An 18127-nucleotide genomic window follows, 5' to 3' on the forward strand; every position below is an offset into this window, starting at 1 on the left:
GCAATTCGCACCCGTTTTTCTGGTCTGGCTTAGGTTAACCTTACAACCCAAGCACGCTCCTGGGCTTTGTTTTTAGCCCACTGGAAAAATGTGAGAAGCGAAAACCCAATGGAATGTTATTGTTAAGAGGAAAACTTTAATACTCTAGCAGAGTGCGATGGATGATATGCAGGCACCTCCCATGTGGCATACAAATAATTCAAATATAACTGGCCAGATTATGGGTCCCAGTTTAGATGCATCTTAAATAGAAAGCTATGCATATATGGCTTTAATGAAAAAAAAATAAAAAATCCCAGTGGTCCTATTTCATCAAACCAGTGTCCATGAATCAGGGGTTCGGATTTCTCAAACAATCTGATTTTGGGGATATGGGTTAGTTATGCTGTTTTCCACAATTAAGGTTGTTTAATTTAGTTAATATATGCTGTGTGTACAGTTTTTGTGTGTCTGTGTATCAACCATCACGTGCAACCAAAGTATTAAATAAGTTCCACTTGTTAAGTAAAACTAGATTAGCCTCGTAATAGCCCTGAGTGGATATATAAAAGGGAATTAAAAAGAACTACCTAATGAATATGAAATTTACATTCAGTTCCTTTTTTCAAAAAGGTTTTTTAAAAATCACCTCATTAATAGATATAATTCTCGTTCCACTACCTTCCGACATGTTGGTGGTGGGAGCAAACGGGTCATTGGCTTGGGTGAGCCCCGTGATGATGTTTATGTAAAATCCATCGGACTACCATGTGTATCACCCCATATTAGCCAAGGGCCCAAAAATTAGCTCCATTTATGATTTGGTTGGACCACATATTTGGAAATAATGTAGAAGGCAATGCTTACCCTCTAAACTCTTTTTTTTTTTTTTTTTTTTTTTTTTTTTTAAAAAAATATTTTTTTAAATATTAGTGTGGCTCATGTGAATCATGAATGGATATGATTTTTGGGCCTTAGGCCTAAATATTTGTGTGGAATCTAGTGATCTCACTCTACACACCCACACACTCACATCACAGTGGATTTTCACCATAATGGGTACTCGAACCCATGACCTCTTGAAACTCTTGTGAGTCTACCATTAAGGCATGAGTAAGGACCCCTAATGGTTGGAATTTCATATAATTATGGGCCCTGTAAAAATCAAGGGCGGGTGTTTCTCTCCTAACAATATATTTTGATGTGGACCACCAAAATCACAAGCTAGCCTATCTTTTGCTTCTAAGCCTAATATAAACCTAAATATCTAATGATCGGAGTGGATCTTGCATAAACATCACGGTAAGTAGAGGTGTACACGAACTGACCTAGCTCGGTTAGCTCGCTTGACTTGACTTGCAAAAGCTCAATTCGACTCGGTTCGAAGCTGAGTTCGAGCCGAGTTGAGTTGATTTTTTGAGCTCAAAAATGAGTTCGAGCCGAGTTCTAGCTGGCCCTAGCTCGACTCGACTTGGATCGAACCCAACTCGAATTGAACTCGGATTGAACCAGTTTAGTAACTCGGTTACTTTGATATTGATGTTGCTCACCAAGTGTTTGATGAAATGACTCAAAGAATTGTGCCTGGTGGCAAGGAAGGTATGTATATGAAACCAACACGCTTTTTTTCTTGATTTTTATGTTGTTTAGAAGGTGTTTGATAAAATACATGTAAAACCATTGTTGCTATCTCAAATATAGTGAGATTTTGAAGGTGCAGTTCAGGTATTTGTGAAAATGCTGCAATGGCAAACTCGGCTCGATCTTGGCTCAAACTTGGCTCGAACTGGCCCGAGTTGCTGACCAAACCGAGTTGAACTGGCCAGTCAGGCTCGAGGACCGAGCTGAGCCGAGTTCACACTGAGGTCAGCTAGTGGCCTAGCCGAGTTGAGCCGAGGCCAGCTTGACTCGGTTCGACTCGATGTACACTCCTAATGGTAAGCCCCACCAAAATAAAAAACTACATCCGATTTAATTATTATTTTAAAAATAATCTCTATACCGTGAGGGAGGTACGTAGGAATTTGATTTGATGGGGCCCACCATTATGTGTATGAGAAAATCCACTCTGACTATTAGATGCGTAATCCTAGTTTAAGTCTAGAGCCAAAACATGAGGCTAACTTGTGACTCAAGTGGGCCGCACAAAAAAAAAATAGTTGAAAGAGAGATGTACCCTTGCTTTTTACTGGGCCAACCATTATGATTATATGAAATCCACTCCAACCATCAGACGTCACACCAAAATTTATGCATGGACCTTAAAAATCATGCCCATCTGATTCAGGTGGGCTATATCAAGGGAAAGAGTTTGGAGAGCGATCATTGCCCTGTACATTGTTTCCAATCATGTGGTCCACCTGAATCATGAATAGGATGATCCTTCGGCCCTTGGCCTAATATGAGGTGATGCACTTAATGGTTGGAGTAGATTTTACATAAACATTATGGTAGAGCCCATCCATTTGCTAAAACACCCACCCAACTTATCATTAAAGAAATCTAACGGAAAGGAGTGGAATGATAATTACACTGTTTAATGAGGCATCTTTTTTAAAACTTATTAATATTATTATTTTTAAAAAAAGGTATTGGCATTTTGAAAACCTTTTGGTAAAAGATCTTGGAATGTAAATTTCATATTAATTAGGCAAATTTTTTGTAAATTTTTTTATGTATAAAAACATAGAACTTCAAAAGATAACGTGGAAATTAGAAATTCGAAGGCTACTCAATGGCACAAAGCGTCAGCATAGCACACCCCTGTGTGATCTGGCCTGGTCAGGCTCATCGTATATGTTCCCATGCCCAAGAATCAACTGGATCCGTTTATCATGTGGTGCCCATTTTTAGGTCAAATGTGTACTCGTAGTGATTGTTATGGTCCATTCTTTTCATACTCATGTGGCCACCTAATGAGCACAGGCCATGGACTAGAATGGTCAGCAATACTCCATTTAAATTCTATGTTGAGAAAACATGTTTGGTTGGCTAAAGTTTAAAATTCCATCTCTAAGAAAATGGGAAAATTCTCTCTCTCTCTCTCTCTCTCTCTCTCTACTGAATTAAACATGTTTTATTCAAAAGACTTTTAAGGGTGATGTTAAAAACAAAGATTGGTGGCCACCATTCATTGATAGATTTGAGTAGAAGACAACATTTTTAGTGAAGACAAGTCATTTATACAAGGATCACTTGAAAATGAAGGAATTTGAGAATAGCAAATAATGATATTAACCCACCGTTGATTACCTATTTACATTATTACTCATGTGTATAGAAATCCGTAAGTTCTATATTTTTAATCTTATTTATATAAATAAATCCATGCATACCTATTTATGTACAACATATCCTTCCCCACATGTGCATATTAGCCAGTTTTTTCACATTGTTTTCTAAGATGAAACCATATTTAAAATAGAGAAATTTGCCCTTTTTGTCGTTTCTATTCCTTCATCCCTTTTATTTAATATTCCAAGCCAAATTAAATGCGAGCAGTCCTCGCGAACCTTTTTTTCTTCGGTATAGAAGTTTGCTAATTATGGTAAGGTGGGGCTTGCTTGATGAATGATTGAATTCGCACAGCAGGCTTCACTATCATGGGTGCTCAAAAGTACTATTCCAATCTTACTCACACAATAGTTTTCGCAGGGCCACATTGAGTTGCATGCTGATGAACTGTGGGTCAGGTTAAGGAAAAACCTTCTAGCTTTTTAAGTCCATACCCTATAGCGACAGTTTGGCAATAGCAAAAGTTTTAGGTTATAGGTAGTTTGTTCAGTTCACACTTATTTCTATATTATTTTATCAGTCTTGTTGTCCTGAACTAGTTATTTTAGTATTATTTTTTATATTCTCAACTTAATTATTATTATTATTATTATCATCTAACATGTAGCGCATACATATCTAAAATATATCACATTAAGTAAAAGCATGTATAATAGTTGGTCCTACGATAATCATTTTGACAACCATTCAATTTTTCAAGCTTCGATGTGAGCAGTTACAGCATCAACGGGCCATATGTAATAACAAGACCCATCAGGCGCAAGAGGGATGTATGTGATCATTAATGGAGGATCGCCCACCATGCGCTAGAGGGTACGTACCAATAGCCTCATTCAGCCATCAATCAGCCTTTCTCAAGGTTCTTCTCGATCAGGGCATAAATGCCATCATGTGATGTTCACCAGCAAAAGCGAGGTAGACGTGCTCTGGTCTCCTCGATGCCGTTGGAATATATTTTGATCATGAGTCCCACCACAGTAGAACATAATCCCGGCGACCAAAGCGGTTCGATCTTGTCTGGGAGAGATCAAAACACTGAGAATTGCTTCATGTGACAGAATTTTACTAAATCTAATAAGGTGGTGGTTTTGTCTCAAGGGAATTGTTGTCATTTACGGTAATCATGGGCTTAATGGAGAGAATTTGGCTATAATGAGGTCGGCAAGAACTTAATCAGGTCCGTTAAAAGTGATTTTTTGGATGCGATGTGTTGAAGAACGTACAAAGCAAAGGATTCCTGTTCAGATCTAAAGGCCAGCAGTGCATGTTGTGGGAGCAACTCTCTTCAGGGAGTGTTGAAAGCTGCTTATGATGGCTCAGAATCTTCAGGCTACTTGTATTTTGATGCAAAGCTACTATCTAGGCTTTTAAGGATTACTATCCCTTTTATATGACTCTTTTGATGGGAGGGAAAAAAAACACATGGATGCTCTGGTAGATTGTGACTGATGATACACAGGCGCTTTAGATATTACTTAAAGATTGTATATTTGACACATCATAATTCAAATTAAACTGTCCAAATTATTTGTGGAAGTTTAGATGTATTATGAACAAAAACTTAAGCTTATTTGATTATGTGACTATGAGATTGGTGGACACTTATTGGACGGTTAAAAATGAAAAGTTTCCAATGGTATTATATTTACACGAATCAGAGGTTATGCTTCTTCAGTCAATCTCATTTCTGGACTGTAACTTTGGGACTATAGGCTCCGGAATTTAGTCGGTTTAGCTTGAATGAATATATTCGGTATGTGTTATTTCCAAGTGTTTGTGTATCAAGCATGATAGGCAGTCAGAGTATCAAATAACTCCCCTTTGGGGGAAGCCTTGTCGTTTATTTTTTTGGATTTTTATGGCATAATTCCTCAGCAATTTAGAATTTACTAAAAAGTGCCTTAGAGAGTAGAAATTCCAGGGTAGGACTTTGTGACGGAGAAATTACATCAATACCCTCATTTATTTTTATTCTTAAAAGAACTTGTGCCTAACATCTAACCCATCCAACAAATGCACCCCACTGTGATTAAAAAGAAAATTCAGAAACCTGGTGGATCCAATCACAAGGTGGGCCAAATCATAAAATACAATACACAACACTCATAAATATCCAAATTCATGTATATCTCATCCGATGGATGATTTGATGGGTCAGATTTTTGGTCTGTGTAATCATCAATGTGGGATGCATATGTTAGACGGGTTGGATGTTATACCCATTCCATGTGGCCCCCACAATTCTCACTTCCCTATTTTTTTAAACTAGGGCATTCTGGTAATTTCAGCTCTCAAAAGCATCTAGTTGAAAATTTTATTTGGTACAGGCATTATTTGGTAGGATGAGAATTTCCGAAGATTTTTACGTTTTTTTTTTTTTCAAAAGACAAATTTCATGGCTACTCGCGGGAGTAGCCAAACACATCCTGCTCTCCGCACGTTCCAATGCGGTACTTGTGTGTGAGATCTGCAACGTTCATGAGGTGCGAACTTTCTTTGTTCTTTTCTTTTTTTTATAATAGGCCGAGAGTGAGGGATGTATGTTTGTTAGGTAAACTAGGCATCTATAAACGGATTGGACGGTTGAGGAGATTGACCAAAGCTACACTTTCAGTAAAGATGTTTGGTATACGTGATGGCTAGATGGGCCTGATTTTCAGCGCGTTCAATATAGACAGTTGGTACCGCTTTTTGGATGGTCAGGATCTCACGTTCACACTTGGGAAGAGTAGAATCTGGATGGCTACTCTCGCGAGTACATGTAAGGTGGCTTAATTTCCTTCTCGCACTCGTGGGGCTGTACGGTGAGTCGCGGCTTTAGCCTTTGGATTTGGGTCATTTTCAATGATCTAAAAACCGTTTATAAGATAGGCTTCGCCCTGTATGAATGATAAACAGTCGGATTGGGATATTTTAACCGTTTGATCATTTGATTCTTTTGCTTTGAATATAAAAGGTCTCAGTAACCTTTCAATAATCAAATGGTTGAAGTATTTAATCTGAGAGATATTTTGGCCATCTCCAATCCACGGCGAGGCCGATCATATAAACGGTTTGGATTAATGAAAAGGACCCATATCCAACGGATACACTCGAAAGGAATCCTTCCTCCAGCCAATCTTCTTGCACTCTTTGCCTTTGCTTTTTTCGACAACCTCCACAAAACCATTTGGCAAGTGGAACACCAACGGATTGATATTAGATTTAGATATGATGATTTTAAAAGGTACTCGCAAGGGAGAGTTGGGAAGGACCCATACATCACATACACTACTTTGAAAAACTTGTAATAGATCTGGGCCATTCATCAGTCTATTCCTACGGTAAAAAGACTTTGACCCAAAAATTAGGCTGATCCACTCATTCAATAATCCACATGCATATGTTGAATGAGAACCAACGGTCATTTTTCTCATACAATCAGTGGACCTGTATTATCTTCTGGCATGACTTTAAACTGGTCCATGCCTAATGAATGGACCACATCTCATGCACATGTGCCATGTTGCAAGTGTGTAGAAATACCACCTCAACATATTACTTGCGCGAGTCTGTATTAACTAAAGAAAGATAGATGAGGGGTGCTAAAGCTATCTTAACTTCTTTTAGCGGTACGGCTTCGTTGATTCGTGTTTGTGTACTAAAGAAGATATATAATGCAAGCTTATCAAAGGAATATGTGCACACGTACCTTCATTCAATAATGCATTGCATGTCAAGACGTACGAGTTGAACTCGCACGAGTGAACGAACGGCTGTCAACGTTTCCGGTTCGAGTTGGGTTGTGTTTTGTTTGTATGTTTATGTGGGCCACACCGTGATGTGTGTCAAATATCCACACCATCAATCAGATAGGCCCTTTTATGATGGGCCATGGGCATAAAAATCAGACCCATCTGTGACTTAGCCAAGGTACACTGTAGACAACAGTTGAGAGTGGATACCTACACATTTAAGCCTTTTTTAAACAAAAATAAAATAAAATTATTGTTTACAATGCTTATTGAGATGTGGTACAAACATCCAACTTATTTATTGAGTGTGTCCCACTTAGATGAAGAACCACAGCAAATTTCAGGCCATTTCAAAATTCAGATGGGCCCCACCAAGTGCCATCAGAACTGTGGGGCTCATCTTGTTGTACGTTCATTACATCCATACTGACCATATATTTTGAAAGCTTAATTTTTGTCATTATTCAAAAAATAAATCGGATCCAAATCTCAGATAAAACACACCACAAGAAATGGTGGTGATTGACCATTAAAATCTTCGTCTCGGACATAAAAGTTTTGGATCAAGCTGCTATTTGTGTGGTAGCTTCATCCAGCTACTTGGGGGACTGGATTAAGATACCACACAAATAGCAGCTTGATCTAAAACTTTTGTGGCCCACATGAAGTTTTTAATTGTCAATCACCATTTCCTATGGGTTGGTCTACCTAAGATTTGGATCTGCTTCTTTTTTGGGATCATGTGCTAAAATGATCTTTTAAAATGAATGGATGGCATGGATTTAAGGCATATACATCACAGTAGGCCTCAAAGTCAGGGATCCATTGGATTATGTGACCCACTTGAGTTCCAGATTAGAATGATTTTTGAGACATCCAATAATCTAGAGGAGACCCACCAAATACATGGTGTGGATGTTCAATGACACATAACACATGGGATCCACATAGCTCGACCTCATGGAGAAGGAAGCAGTTTGTGTGGTCTGCCAACTCACTATGATGTATGTGTTATATCGGTAACATCCACCAATTTTATGAGATTATTTTAGGCATGGTCCAAAAAATAAGGTGGATTCAAATATGAAGCGGACCATATAACAGAAAGCAGTGGCAATTGAATGCCACAAAAAGCTTCTTGGGGCCCACATAAGTCCTGTGTATCCTTATGAATAAGTTAGGTGGCAAATAAATATCACAATGGGCCCATGTAGGTTTCAATGGTAGGTGTCATTATCCTCAATGTAAAAATCAAACCTATCTGCTTAGCAAGTGAGCCACACTATAGTATATGCTACGTAGCCATTAATAAATAACGAAATGCAAGTGTGGACCACTTGATGATTAGATCTATCTAATTTTTACATAGGTCATCCCATTGAACAAGTAGGATCTCCATGCACTTAATAAGATAGAAATTGTCCATTATTAAAACCTTCCAAAGGCTTAAAGAGATTTTTCGTTCACCTTGCTCATAAGGTTATCACCTGAATGAAGAGAAAATACAAACATCAGCTTGATCCAAAACTCCCACGGCCACTTGGAAGTTTTTAAAAATGGGCTTTGAATTCTCATTGGATCGTGTAGTAATTGCATATACTTCAATTCTAATATCATACCCTAAAATGAATTGAAAAAATGGATGGACGTTGGTATAAAACACATGCCTTATAAAAGTAAAATGTGTTGAAATAATGGATGGGCGTTGGTGTAAAACACATGCCCTATAAAACACAGGCAGAGAAATGCCGGAGAGTCGTGATTGCCGAGGAATTCGTGTCTTGCCGGGTCACCCCTCCTGTCTCGCATTACCGTTTGACCGAACCTCCCCAGACAAGAACGCGGATTCGGTGGACAATGGGAACACTGAAGTCCGTGGATCTGTGGCTATAGTGCCCACCATGTAGTACTTTTTATTTATATCCACACCGTCCATCCGTTTTTTCATATAATTTTTTATATTTTTAGCTAAAATGAAATGTATCCAAATATCAAGTGGACCACGTAACAGGGAAAAGTGTTGATAGAACGCTTACCATTAAAAACTTCTTAGGGGCAACAGAAGTTTCGGATCAAGATGACATTAGTGTTTTCCCTTCATCCAGGCTTGTCTGACCTTATCAACAGATTGGATAGAAAATAAAAATTACAGTGGACGCTAAAAAGTTTTTAACAGTGGGCATTCAATCATCACTGTTTTCCTGTGGTGTGGTCTGTCGAAAATTTAGATCTGCTTCATTTCTATTTTTATGGCATGAAATTATCTGAAAAAACGGATGGACGGCTTGGATATACAAAATATACATCATGGTGGGACCCACAGTCACGAATCCACTAGTACCCGGGGCCCAAAGAAAGCCAGGGTGACAACTCAGCCATTTCCCCAGTCGGTCGGAAAATCCACGTGTCAGCACCCCAGCCCTCTTACTCTTGCTCCTCCACGCTGGCAATGCAACTCCCGGTCGAGCGTTATCGGCGGGAAATCTCACGCATCCAGCCTGATGGCGACGTAATTTAAACGCCGTTAGTTTCTAGCCGTATATAACTAAATAAACCCTCTGGCTATTTCCTCCGTGCTTCTTTTCTCTCTCTCTCTCTCTCTCTCTCTCTCTCACATGATAAATGCCTTTCATTTGGTTCGTGAGTCTTCAAGAAAAGTAGTAGAGAAGGAAGATGGCCGTTATTGAAGTTTCAAACATTTGCAGTTCTGTTAGATAATTCGGACGTCGAACAGCCATCCACAGAGAGCTTGAACTTCAGAAGAAAAGGATGTTACAGGACGTGATTCATCCACCGGAACAGCTTCCAATTGTACATGTCTGAATCTCTTATATCTCATTTGATTTGGCTCCCTAATTTTATCTCTTTGATGTGGGTTCTCTTTTTTTTTTTTTTTTCCTTCTTTAAGACGAGTTTGGATGCTAGTTCTTTTGATTTCCTCCTCAATTCACTTGCTCATCCAAACACAACCTTATTTTTGTTTTTAAACAATCATTTGAATTTCTTTAATTTCTCAAAATGTATTTAAATGTTTTGTATCCTCATGTAATTTAAATGGTTTTGTTTTGTTTTGTTTTTTTTTTTTTTTTTGTTTTTTTTTGCAGAAACTAACGTACACTTTTTATATTTTACTAAAATATACTTATAAATGTCTATAATGCTTTATTTTAGATTACTGTGGTTTTTTAAAAAGATTTTAGAATACAAAACTTGCAATGTTGAAGGAATGATGTTATGTAGAGACTTGTAGTCCTTTCTAAGTTGTTTCTTTTATCATCTTGCATTTCAAATTTATCTAAATTTATCTATTACTTTTCTATATTAATACATAAAACAAATTCAAAAGGCATTTGAAAACTAACCCATTTTTAACTATACTAAAAATTATCAAAATAACTAAAAATAAAAAACCCTTTAAAAATAAATAAATAAATAAATAAATCGGCCACATTTATGTGTACTAATACTCTCAAAATGCACCACCAAAGAGATTGCAAACTCACAAGCAATCTGCACCATTTACTTTATAGATACCCTTTCCAAATTTCAAATTTGTAACCATATATATTAAAGTAATTGACAAACATATTTAAATATTTTCTGAAATTATTTCCAAAATTCCCTTGTTCATTACATTCTTTTTTGCATGTCTGCTGAGACGTTAAAAGCATTTAATTTTAGAATATGCCCACATTGGCTTGTGAAACTGTAGATAATTTCTACCATTTTGTTTTCAAATACTAGACCCATTGGATGGTTATTTGCTGGCCTATTTAGGCCATGCTTTGTTTGGATGCACTAGTGAATTGAATTGCAATTGTTAGTTCAATATCAAGGAAATGACTATGCTTTATTTCCTTCCTCAACATTGCCAAAGAAAGAGTAACATTAGAGCTACAATTACATTCTTTTAAATTAAGTGCCACTAGAAACTACAATCTTTTTACAATTTGAAGCTCAGTCCCTCAAATAGCACACTAATCACAATTCTTTGGATTTATAATAACTATTGCCAAAATGTTAAATTACTAGATTTCAGAATTAGCAATTAAAATTGATTAGTTGCAGGCTGTCTGCATGGCAAGAGCGTATCATACATTTTCAGCCATGAAATATTTAGAAAAAATAGTTTTTTTTTTTAAAAATAAAATAAAATTATAAATTCCCTCACCTCAAACAATAATTTGTGACTGAAAATGCAATGCATGGCTCTTGGCATGCAAAAGCTTGCAGGTGATCAATTCTCATTTGTAATATATATATATATATATATATATATATATATATATATATATATATATATATATAAGATCAAAACTGTTCCATAATTCATATATACATTCCTAAAGTGCACCCATAATTCCAAATATGACCTAGAGGAATATGAATCTCTTTTACTTTGTTGGTTTCACACAAGTAGAAAGCTAAAAATCTTTAAACATCTCACGTGTACATAAAGCTCGGAGCTTTTAAAAGCTGTTGTTTTTTTCTTACACTTTTTTCTCTAAGTAATGACTGGACACTTAGCGTCTTCGAGGAAATTTTCAACGTTTTGGACTCTTTTTATTTCCTCCAATTAGGAAAAAAGAAAAAAAAGAAAAAGAAAAGTAAGGACATTTCCCTGACAGTTGAACGTAAGTGCCAGAGATAGATAGACATTGAGAGACAGCATATATTGTAGAGAATATTTGTCTTTTGGTTTCCTTGCGACTGTGAGAATAGAGGCAGTGGTGTGTATTGCGCACCCTCCCTCATCTGAATCATGCTTTCCAATTCCACCTATGCTTTTTGGGGACTCGGATTCTTTAGTGACCCCCTGAAAAGCTCTGTAGGTCCCACCATGGCATATGTATTTTATTAACACCGTCTATCCATTTTTGCCAGATCATTTTAGGGCATGACAAAAAAAAAAAAAAAAGTCTGATCCAAACCTCAAGTGGACCACACTATTGGAAAACACTATTGGAAATAGTAGAAGTAAATGCCTACCGTTAAAAACTTATTGTGGGCCACAGAAGTTTTGGATGAAGCTGAGATTCATGTTTTCCCTATGTGACTTTATGAACAGGTTGGATGGTAAATAAACATCGGGGTGGGGCCGGTGAAGGTTTCAACGGTGGTCGTCATTATCCCCAGTGCTTTTGTGGTGGGGTCCACTTGAGTTTTGGATCGGCCTCATGGCCTAAAATGAGCTGGAAAAATGGATGGACGACGTGGATAAAACACATACATCATGGTGTGGGTCACTGCAGAATCCGAGTCCGCTTTTTGGTGTAGCAGAGTAAATGAGGTGGACCACGTGGTTGATCTGTCCATCCATCCCAGATGGGACAGCGTTCGTAGCAGCCTCGCTTTTTCCATTGGCGAATATGGACCGTCGGCCACTTTCAGTTTTAGCCATCCGTTGGAGGGCAATGATCGGAACTGATAAGACTGTTCAACCAATTTGATATTTATAGCCGACTACTCACTTTCGGCCCATCAGATGGACGGTCCTGATCTTCCATTCATGCAGCCACACCACTAGCCCATCACGTCCACACGACCTCTATGTTCGACCGTGGTAATATGTAGTCATGTTTCGCGAGTCCCACAACCAGCACTCACACGAGCGCAGCGCACGTGCCAACCTGCTACATGTTTAATTGTTTATCGGTGCATGAGGTTAACGGCAAAATGAAAATAGATCCTGCAAAATTTTCTGGACCGTCCATATTTTTAGGACAAAAATGGCTTTCCGGATGGTGGGCCATCCTGATTTTTTCAGGAGGCCATCTTCACGTGAACCCCACATCATCCACAGCGCAAACGCCTCACACATGTGCCAATATGGCACGTGTGCTGCATGTAAACTGCGTGTAACAAAAGGTGGTTGCACGGACATCAAAACCGTGAAGTCTCGCATGTTGCATCCATCACCCACAGCTACTTGCATGATAATTTTTTAAACGTCTCATCTTCCCTGTGTAAGGAATCCGTACCATGAAAACGGTAGACCCCACCATGAATATCACCTGAAAAAAAAATCAAACCATTTTCCATATTAAATGGACCACACCATTGGAACGGTAAGAAACCGACAGTAAACCTCAACATACATTTGTGGCCCATATAATGAACGGATCAGAATGATTCTCGAGTAGGGTAATCTTCACACCGGGGCCTAGATTTTGAATGGTACGGATATCCTTAAAAAGTGGCATGTTAGCCGGAAAGACAGAAATATTATAACATTTGAGATATATAAATAGAGAGAGAGAGAGAGAGAGAGAGAGACTCACACACACACACACTTAAAAAAAAAAAAAAAAACTCGTACTGTTGGTTATAATTACTGTAATCTAATCCAACGGCTCTAATTTCATCTTCTAATCTAATACCACAGGAAAGCCTGTCCAGCCCCATCTCATCGGTCCAGATCCTGGACTTCTGCGATAATGTCTTCTTTCCAGAATCCCTCCGGAGCTCCGAAGTCTCTTCCTGCTCCGGAGGCGCCGGAGGCTGCTGCTACGACGACAACTCCTACACCACAGACCTCTCCTTCTCATCCTTCCCACCTGACGTCGCGAATTTCAACGACGCCACCATCTCCATCCTCCTCGACTCCCCTCTCGAAGCCGAACCCGAAATCCCCACCACCTTGAATTTCCCTTCTCCATTCTCCATTCCTCCCGTCATCACATCAAACCAACACGAACAATTCGATATCTCTTCCTTACAGTCCCAAATTCCGTTAACGGACGTCAGCAATGTTAACGGCTTCTCACCGTATTCGCCCGACTCCGTTGCAGCGCTTCCAGCGCCTCAGCTGTTGCCGTCTGTGTTCGAAGAAGACTGTTTATGTCCCACGCAGTCTTATGGGTGTTTAGATCCGACGTCGCCGTCATCGCCTTCGTTTCTAGATACTTCTGGAATGGGTGCATTCTTCGGAGGGAATATGAATTTGGGGATTGCGATGGCGGCGGTGGAAGCTTCTGGAATGTTCTCGGGGAGCCTGCAATGTCAGGAGTTGGAGTTTCAGGGAGAGAATGGTGGTGTCTATAGCTCCGAGTCGGTTTACAGCTCTGGAGAACTGCAGGTACGGTAGTTTCGTTTCCTTTTGAAGCGAACCGGCCGGTTCGGCCGGATTTAAGAAAAATGCGACCGGTTTGCAGCTCGGGTTCGGTAGTGAACTCGGCTGGAAAAGCTCTGTGGGACCCACAATGATTTATTTGTATTATCCACACCGTCCATCAATTTTTTCAGTTAATTTTATACTTGAATAAAAACTTTAGGTAGATTAAAATCTCAGGTGGACCACACAACAGGAAACAGTGGTGATTGAACTTCTTGACGGCCACCGGAATGTGTATATGCCATCCAACATGTTGATAAGGTCACAAAGACCTGGATGAAGGGACCCCACAAATATCATCTTGATCCAAGACTTTTGTGGCCCACAAGAAGTTTTTAATATTCAATCGCCGCTGTTTCTTGTGGTGTGGTCCACCTCAGATTTGAATATGCCGCATTTCTGGGCTCGTGCCCTAATATGATATGGCGAAATGGATGGACGTCGTGGATATAATACAAATGCATCACGGTGGACCCCATGGTCAAGCCGCGTCCAAATATTGCATTCTAACCCTTGATTTGGCAAACGATTCATCTTGGATTCACACCATTGTTCTAAGTGTCTATTTCTTTAAACACATGGCCCACTTGATCAACGGATGGATTACGAGCATTCAAGTGGGCCCAACTAAAACTTTTATTCTCGTGCCTTGGATCCTGAGTCAGCTCGCCTGGGTCAACTGGCCCAACCTGCTGAACCATTTCTGAGGTGGGTTTGGCCAATCTAAATGATTAATGGGTAAAACTGAGTAAAAGATAAAATAAAATTTGGCCCACTTAAGTAAATGGCCCGGGCTTGGGTTGAAGTACCCTATCCAATCTGAACCGTCCATATTAACAGGCTGGGTGAGATGACCTTACCCACGAGCACAGTCAGATAATGTGGACACTCTGATTGGTGTGATTTTGGAAATATTGTATTGATAAAGCAGCATTTTGAAATTGTGGAATTGAAGGTATTGAATGAAAACCAGCAGCAGCTGGTAGTGAGCGGCTCCTGCAGTAGTACGGCTCCTTTTTCAACGGAAATGTCGGCCTTTGAAGACTCCACCTTCAAGGTGGGACGCCTCTCCGTAGAAGAAAGGAAAGAGAAGATCCACAGATACTTGAAGAAGAGGAACGAACGAAACTTCAGCAAAAAGATCAAGGTTACCTCTCTACTCCTCTCTCATATCCTCTCCATCCGTTTCCCCTTCCCTTGTGGCCCACTTCATGCCTGGATCATCATCCTCATTGTAAGGCAGGCCATTTAGAGCTGGCATCCACCAAATGGCCATGCATGGTCCTTTTGCCTTGCACATGATTTTCATGCTACCCATCAGCATATGTGGAATGGATGAATTAAGAGCATTGAAGATCATCAGATCACTTGGTCTTAGAGGTCTATATCCCTAGGGAAGGTATGGGCCAGATCACACCATGTACAAGCCCATCCTTTAATCACATCACTTTCTAAAATCTGAAAATTCATAGGTTATTATTATTATTCAATTTTCTCAAATTGGTCATATATATTTGAATGCTTATAACATGGGTGCGTGCAAAAAATGCAGTATGCATGCAGGAAAACACTGGCTGACAGCCGGCCCCGTGTTAGGGGAAGATTTGCAAAGAATGATGAATTTGGAGAGGCGGTGAGACCAAGCTGTAGCCATCACGAAGACGATGACGAAGAAGAAGTAAGAGCTATTATACTTTCCGTGGATTGCCAACTCAACTCGGTCGAATCTCATCCTGTTTGGCAACATGAGTCAGTATTGAAAATATGCCTGATTTGGATGAATCGCCCCTGACTCTGTCGAGTCCTGACTCGACTCAGGAGTGAATGAGTTGGTCTGATTTTAGAAGATCCCAACTCTTCCACTGGTAACCTTTAAATAGACTGATATGGGCCTATGGCTCACATTAAACAGAAAAGGAATGCCAGGAATTGGAGGGTCAGGACTTATTCAATCTGGGAAGATGGTGATGGTTCCAACTTCTGTCTTTTCTCTTCCTTTTTCATTTTCCTTTCTTCTTCTACTAACATTGATCTTGTTCTTGTGTTTGATCTTAGGTAAGGGTGAAGGAAGAAGAAGAGATGATGGATTCATCAGACATTTTTGCCCATATCAGTGGAGTGAATTCCTTCAAGTGCAACTATCCAATCCAGTCTTGGATGTGAAGCAAAATTCATGAAGACATCGAGCTTGTGCATTTGCTTGTTTTTGTTAATCAAAGTGATAAATAACTCAGAACAGAGAGAAGACTGTTGTTCTTCTTTTAAGTTTATATGATGGGTGATGGTATACAGCAGGAATAGTAAAACATATTCTTTTGTAGATTATCTTGTTTGAATGCCAAAAGCTGCAGATTTTGTACAAATCCATTACGCCTCAAGAGATAAATCAGAAAGTAAAACATGGAATCGGTAGAGTTGTTTTATTTTTTCTTCTGAAACTAGTAGATTTTAATCAATTGGTAGTTTTCTGCTCTTATTTCGGGTCCTAAAAGCTTGGATAAAGGTGCAGAGTCGGCAGCTTGCATTGAACTTTTGCCACAACTTTTATCATAAATCCTGGCAAGATGACATTTCAATGGTAGATTGAAACGGCGTTCTAGCTAACCCCAATTAGTTGAGATATGGTTTTGATGATGATGATGATGATTACAAGAGTAGGAAGTGGAAAAGGAGATGCAGCGTGAAAATGTAGTCGATCCTCCTGTCAAGTCAGCAAGGTTGGCATGTTGGTTTAGACCAGATTATCTTCATGGTGGGGCCCACCTTTTGGATGGCTTGGATGTTGTACACACGTGGCACAGAAGCAGGTGTGGAGATGCATTCATCCACTTTGAAAAAATCGGCAGCTCGGAAGCTCTGTTAGTAAAAACTTAACCATTGTGCAGGTACTGTCTTTGGTCTGGTCATTACATGAAACCCATTCGGACTAACCATGATCGCTAGTCATGTCTTTGGTCTGGTCATTACATAAAACCTATTGGGACTAACCACAATCGCTACAGATTGGCTGTGCTTGGATGCACAAGTGGATTGAGTTACGAACATTCAATTAAATCAGGAAGAACACCCAGATCCATAGCTCAACTGGCAGACTGAGTGGAGATACCTCGTTTCAACACTTGAGGTCTTGGTATCGATCCCTAGTGGGGGTGGCTAACATGGAGTGTGTGTACTGACATGGGTGTGTACTAACAAGCTAACCCAAAATAATAATAATAATAATAATAATAAATCAGGAAGAAATGACAGTAGTAATGTTTTCCCAAATTCATGAAGTAGCCTTCACATTGCAGTTCTGATCCTTTCAATCCAAATTGAAAATAACCCATCTGCAATTTGGAGCCCAACCCACAATATAGATGCTAAGAAAGAAAATCATGATCTGGTATTTGGCACTTCATTTGATTAATGATTGCGATTCAATTCAATTGTGCATCCAAACAAACCCTGGATCATGTGTATAACATCCGAGCTGTGTATCAAGTGGGATGATCTGGATAAGAATTCAAGCCTATGCAAGATGATTCACATGGTGGGTAACACATGATATACTGATTGGATGTCCTACGTACCTATCTGTGCCAAGTTGAGCATCGAGGGGTGCATGTGGGGCTAGCAAATCACGAACCTGGAAACTGAAAGAGGGATGTCCCAGTTATTTATGGTGGGTTTGCAAATCCAATGGTTCAATGAAAGTTCAACAACCAAATGCTTACCTGACATTTGAATTAACCCTAGTTCTGGATCAAGGGAAGTAGACACTACTACACAGTGAGCTGTATCAGATGAACGGTTGGATCTTGATGTGCACGCAAGCTTATTGAAGGGCCAAAGAATATTAAGCCTAAAGATAGTACATGGCGTCATGCATGTCAGTTCAATTTCGGGTCCTCCAAACAATAGGTCCCGTTCAAGAAGGATCATAGCCAAAATTCATACCAATCAGATGATCTTAACTGTCTGATTGGTGCCCCAAAAAACATGCTGCAAGGTTGATGGATGAATG

The 18127-nt window shown here is 39.4% G+C and overlaps 1 protein-coding gene and 1 long non-coding RNA gene across 5 annotated transcripts; one reads left to right on the forward strand and one right to left on the reverse strand.

Moving 5' to 3' along the window:
• The first annotated feature begins 9591 nt into the window (after positions 1 to 9591).
• LOC131245784 (uncharacterized) lies at positions 9592 to 16464 on the forward strand. 3 transcript variants are annotated; one of them, XM_058245475.1, is made up of 5 exons: positions 9592 to 9824; positions 13393 to 14008; positions 15108 to 15268; positions 15674 to 15799; positions 16177 to 16464. In XM_058245475.1, exons 1-5 carry the CDS (start codon positions 9777 to 9779, stop codon positions 16282 to 16284), a joined length of 1059 nt encoding a protein of 352 aa, XP_058101458.1. In that variant the 5' UTR covers positions 9592 to 9776; the 3' UTR covers positions 16285 to 16464. The 3 variants fall into 3 exon arrangements, with proteins under 3 accessions (XP_058101458.1, XP_058101455.1, XP_058101456.1); XM_058245472.1 differs by having other exon boundaries at positions 9593 to 9824; positions 13393 to 14085; positions 15077 to 15268; XM_058245473.1 differs by having other exon boundaries at positions 9593 to 9818; positions 13393 to 14085; positions 15077 to 15268.
• Positions 13310 to 17876, reverse strand: LOC131245786 (uncharacterized). Of its 2 annotated transcripts, XR_009170986.1 has the most exons (3): positions 17694 to 17876; positions 15274 to 15579; positions 13310 to 14001 (listed from the first exon to the last, which is right to left on the reverse strand). It is a non-coding gene; the product is annotated as an uncharacterized LOC131245786 (long non-coding RNA). The 2 variants fall into 2 exon arrangements; XR_009170987.1 differs by lacking the exons at positions 13310 to 14001; positions 15274 to 15579 and adding an exon at positions 16932 to 17020.
• Between the last annotated feature and the right edge of the window lie 251 nt (positions 17877 to 18127).

Source organism: Magnolia sinica, chromosome 5 (genome assembly GCF_029962835.1).
Source record: "Magnolia sinica isolate HGM2019 chromosome 5, MsV1, whole genome shotgun sequence".
NCBI classification, from domain to species: Eukaryota; Viridiplantae; Streptophyta; class Magnoliopsida; order Magnoliales; family Magnoliaceae; genus Magnolia; species Magnolia sinica.

Bases quoted from the DNA above. Each gene is read 5' to 3' on its own strand.
- LOC131245784 (XM_058245472.1), top strand. From the start codon at position 9,777: ATGTTACAGGACGTGATTCATCCACCGGAACAGCTTCCAATTGTACAT. The intron at 14,086-15,076 runs GTACGGTAGTTT...GTGGAATTGAAG, and splicing joins ACAGCTCTGGAGAACTGCAG to GTATTGAATGAAAACCAGCA. The intron at 15,800-16,176 runs GTAAGAGCTATT...GTTTGATCTTAG, and splicing joins AAGACGATGACGAAGAAGAA to GTAAGGGTGAAGGAAGAAGA.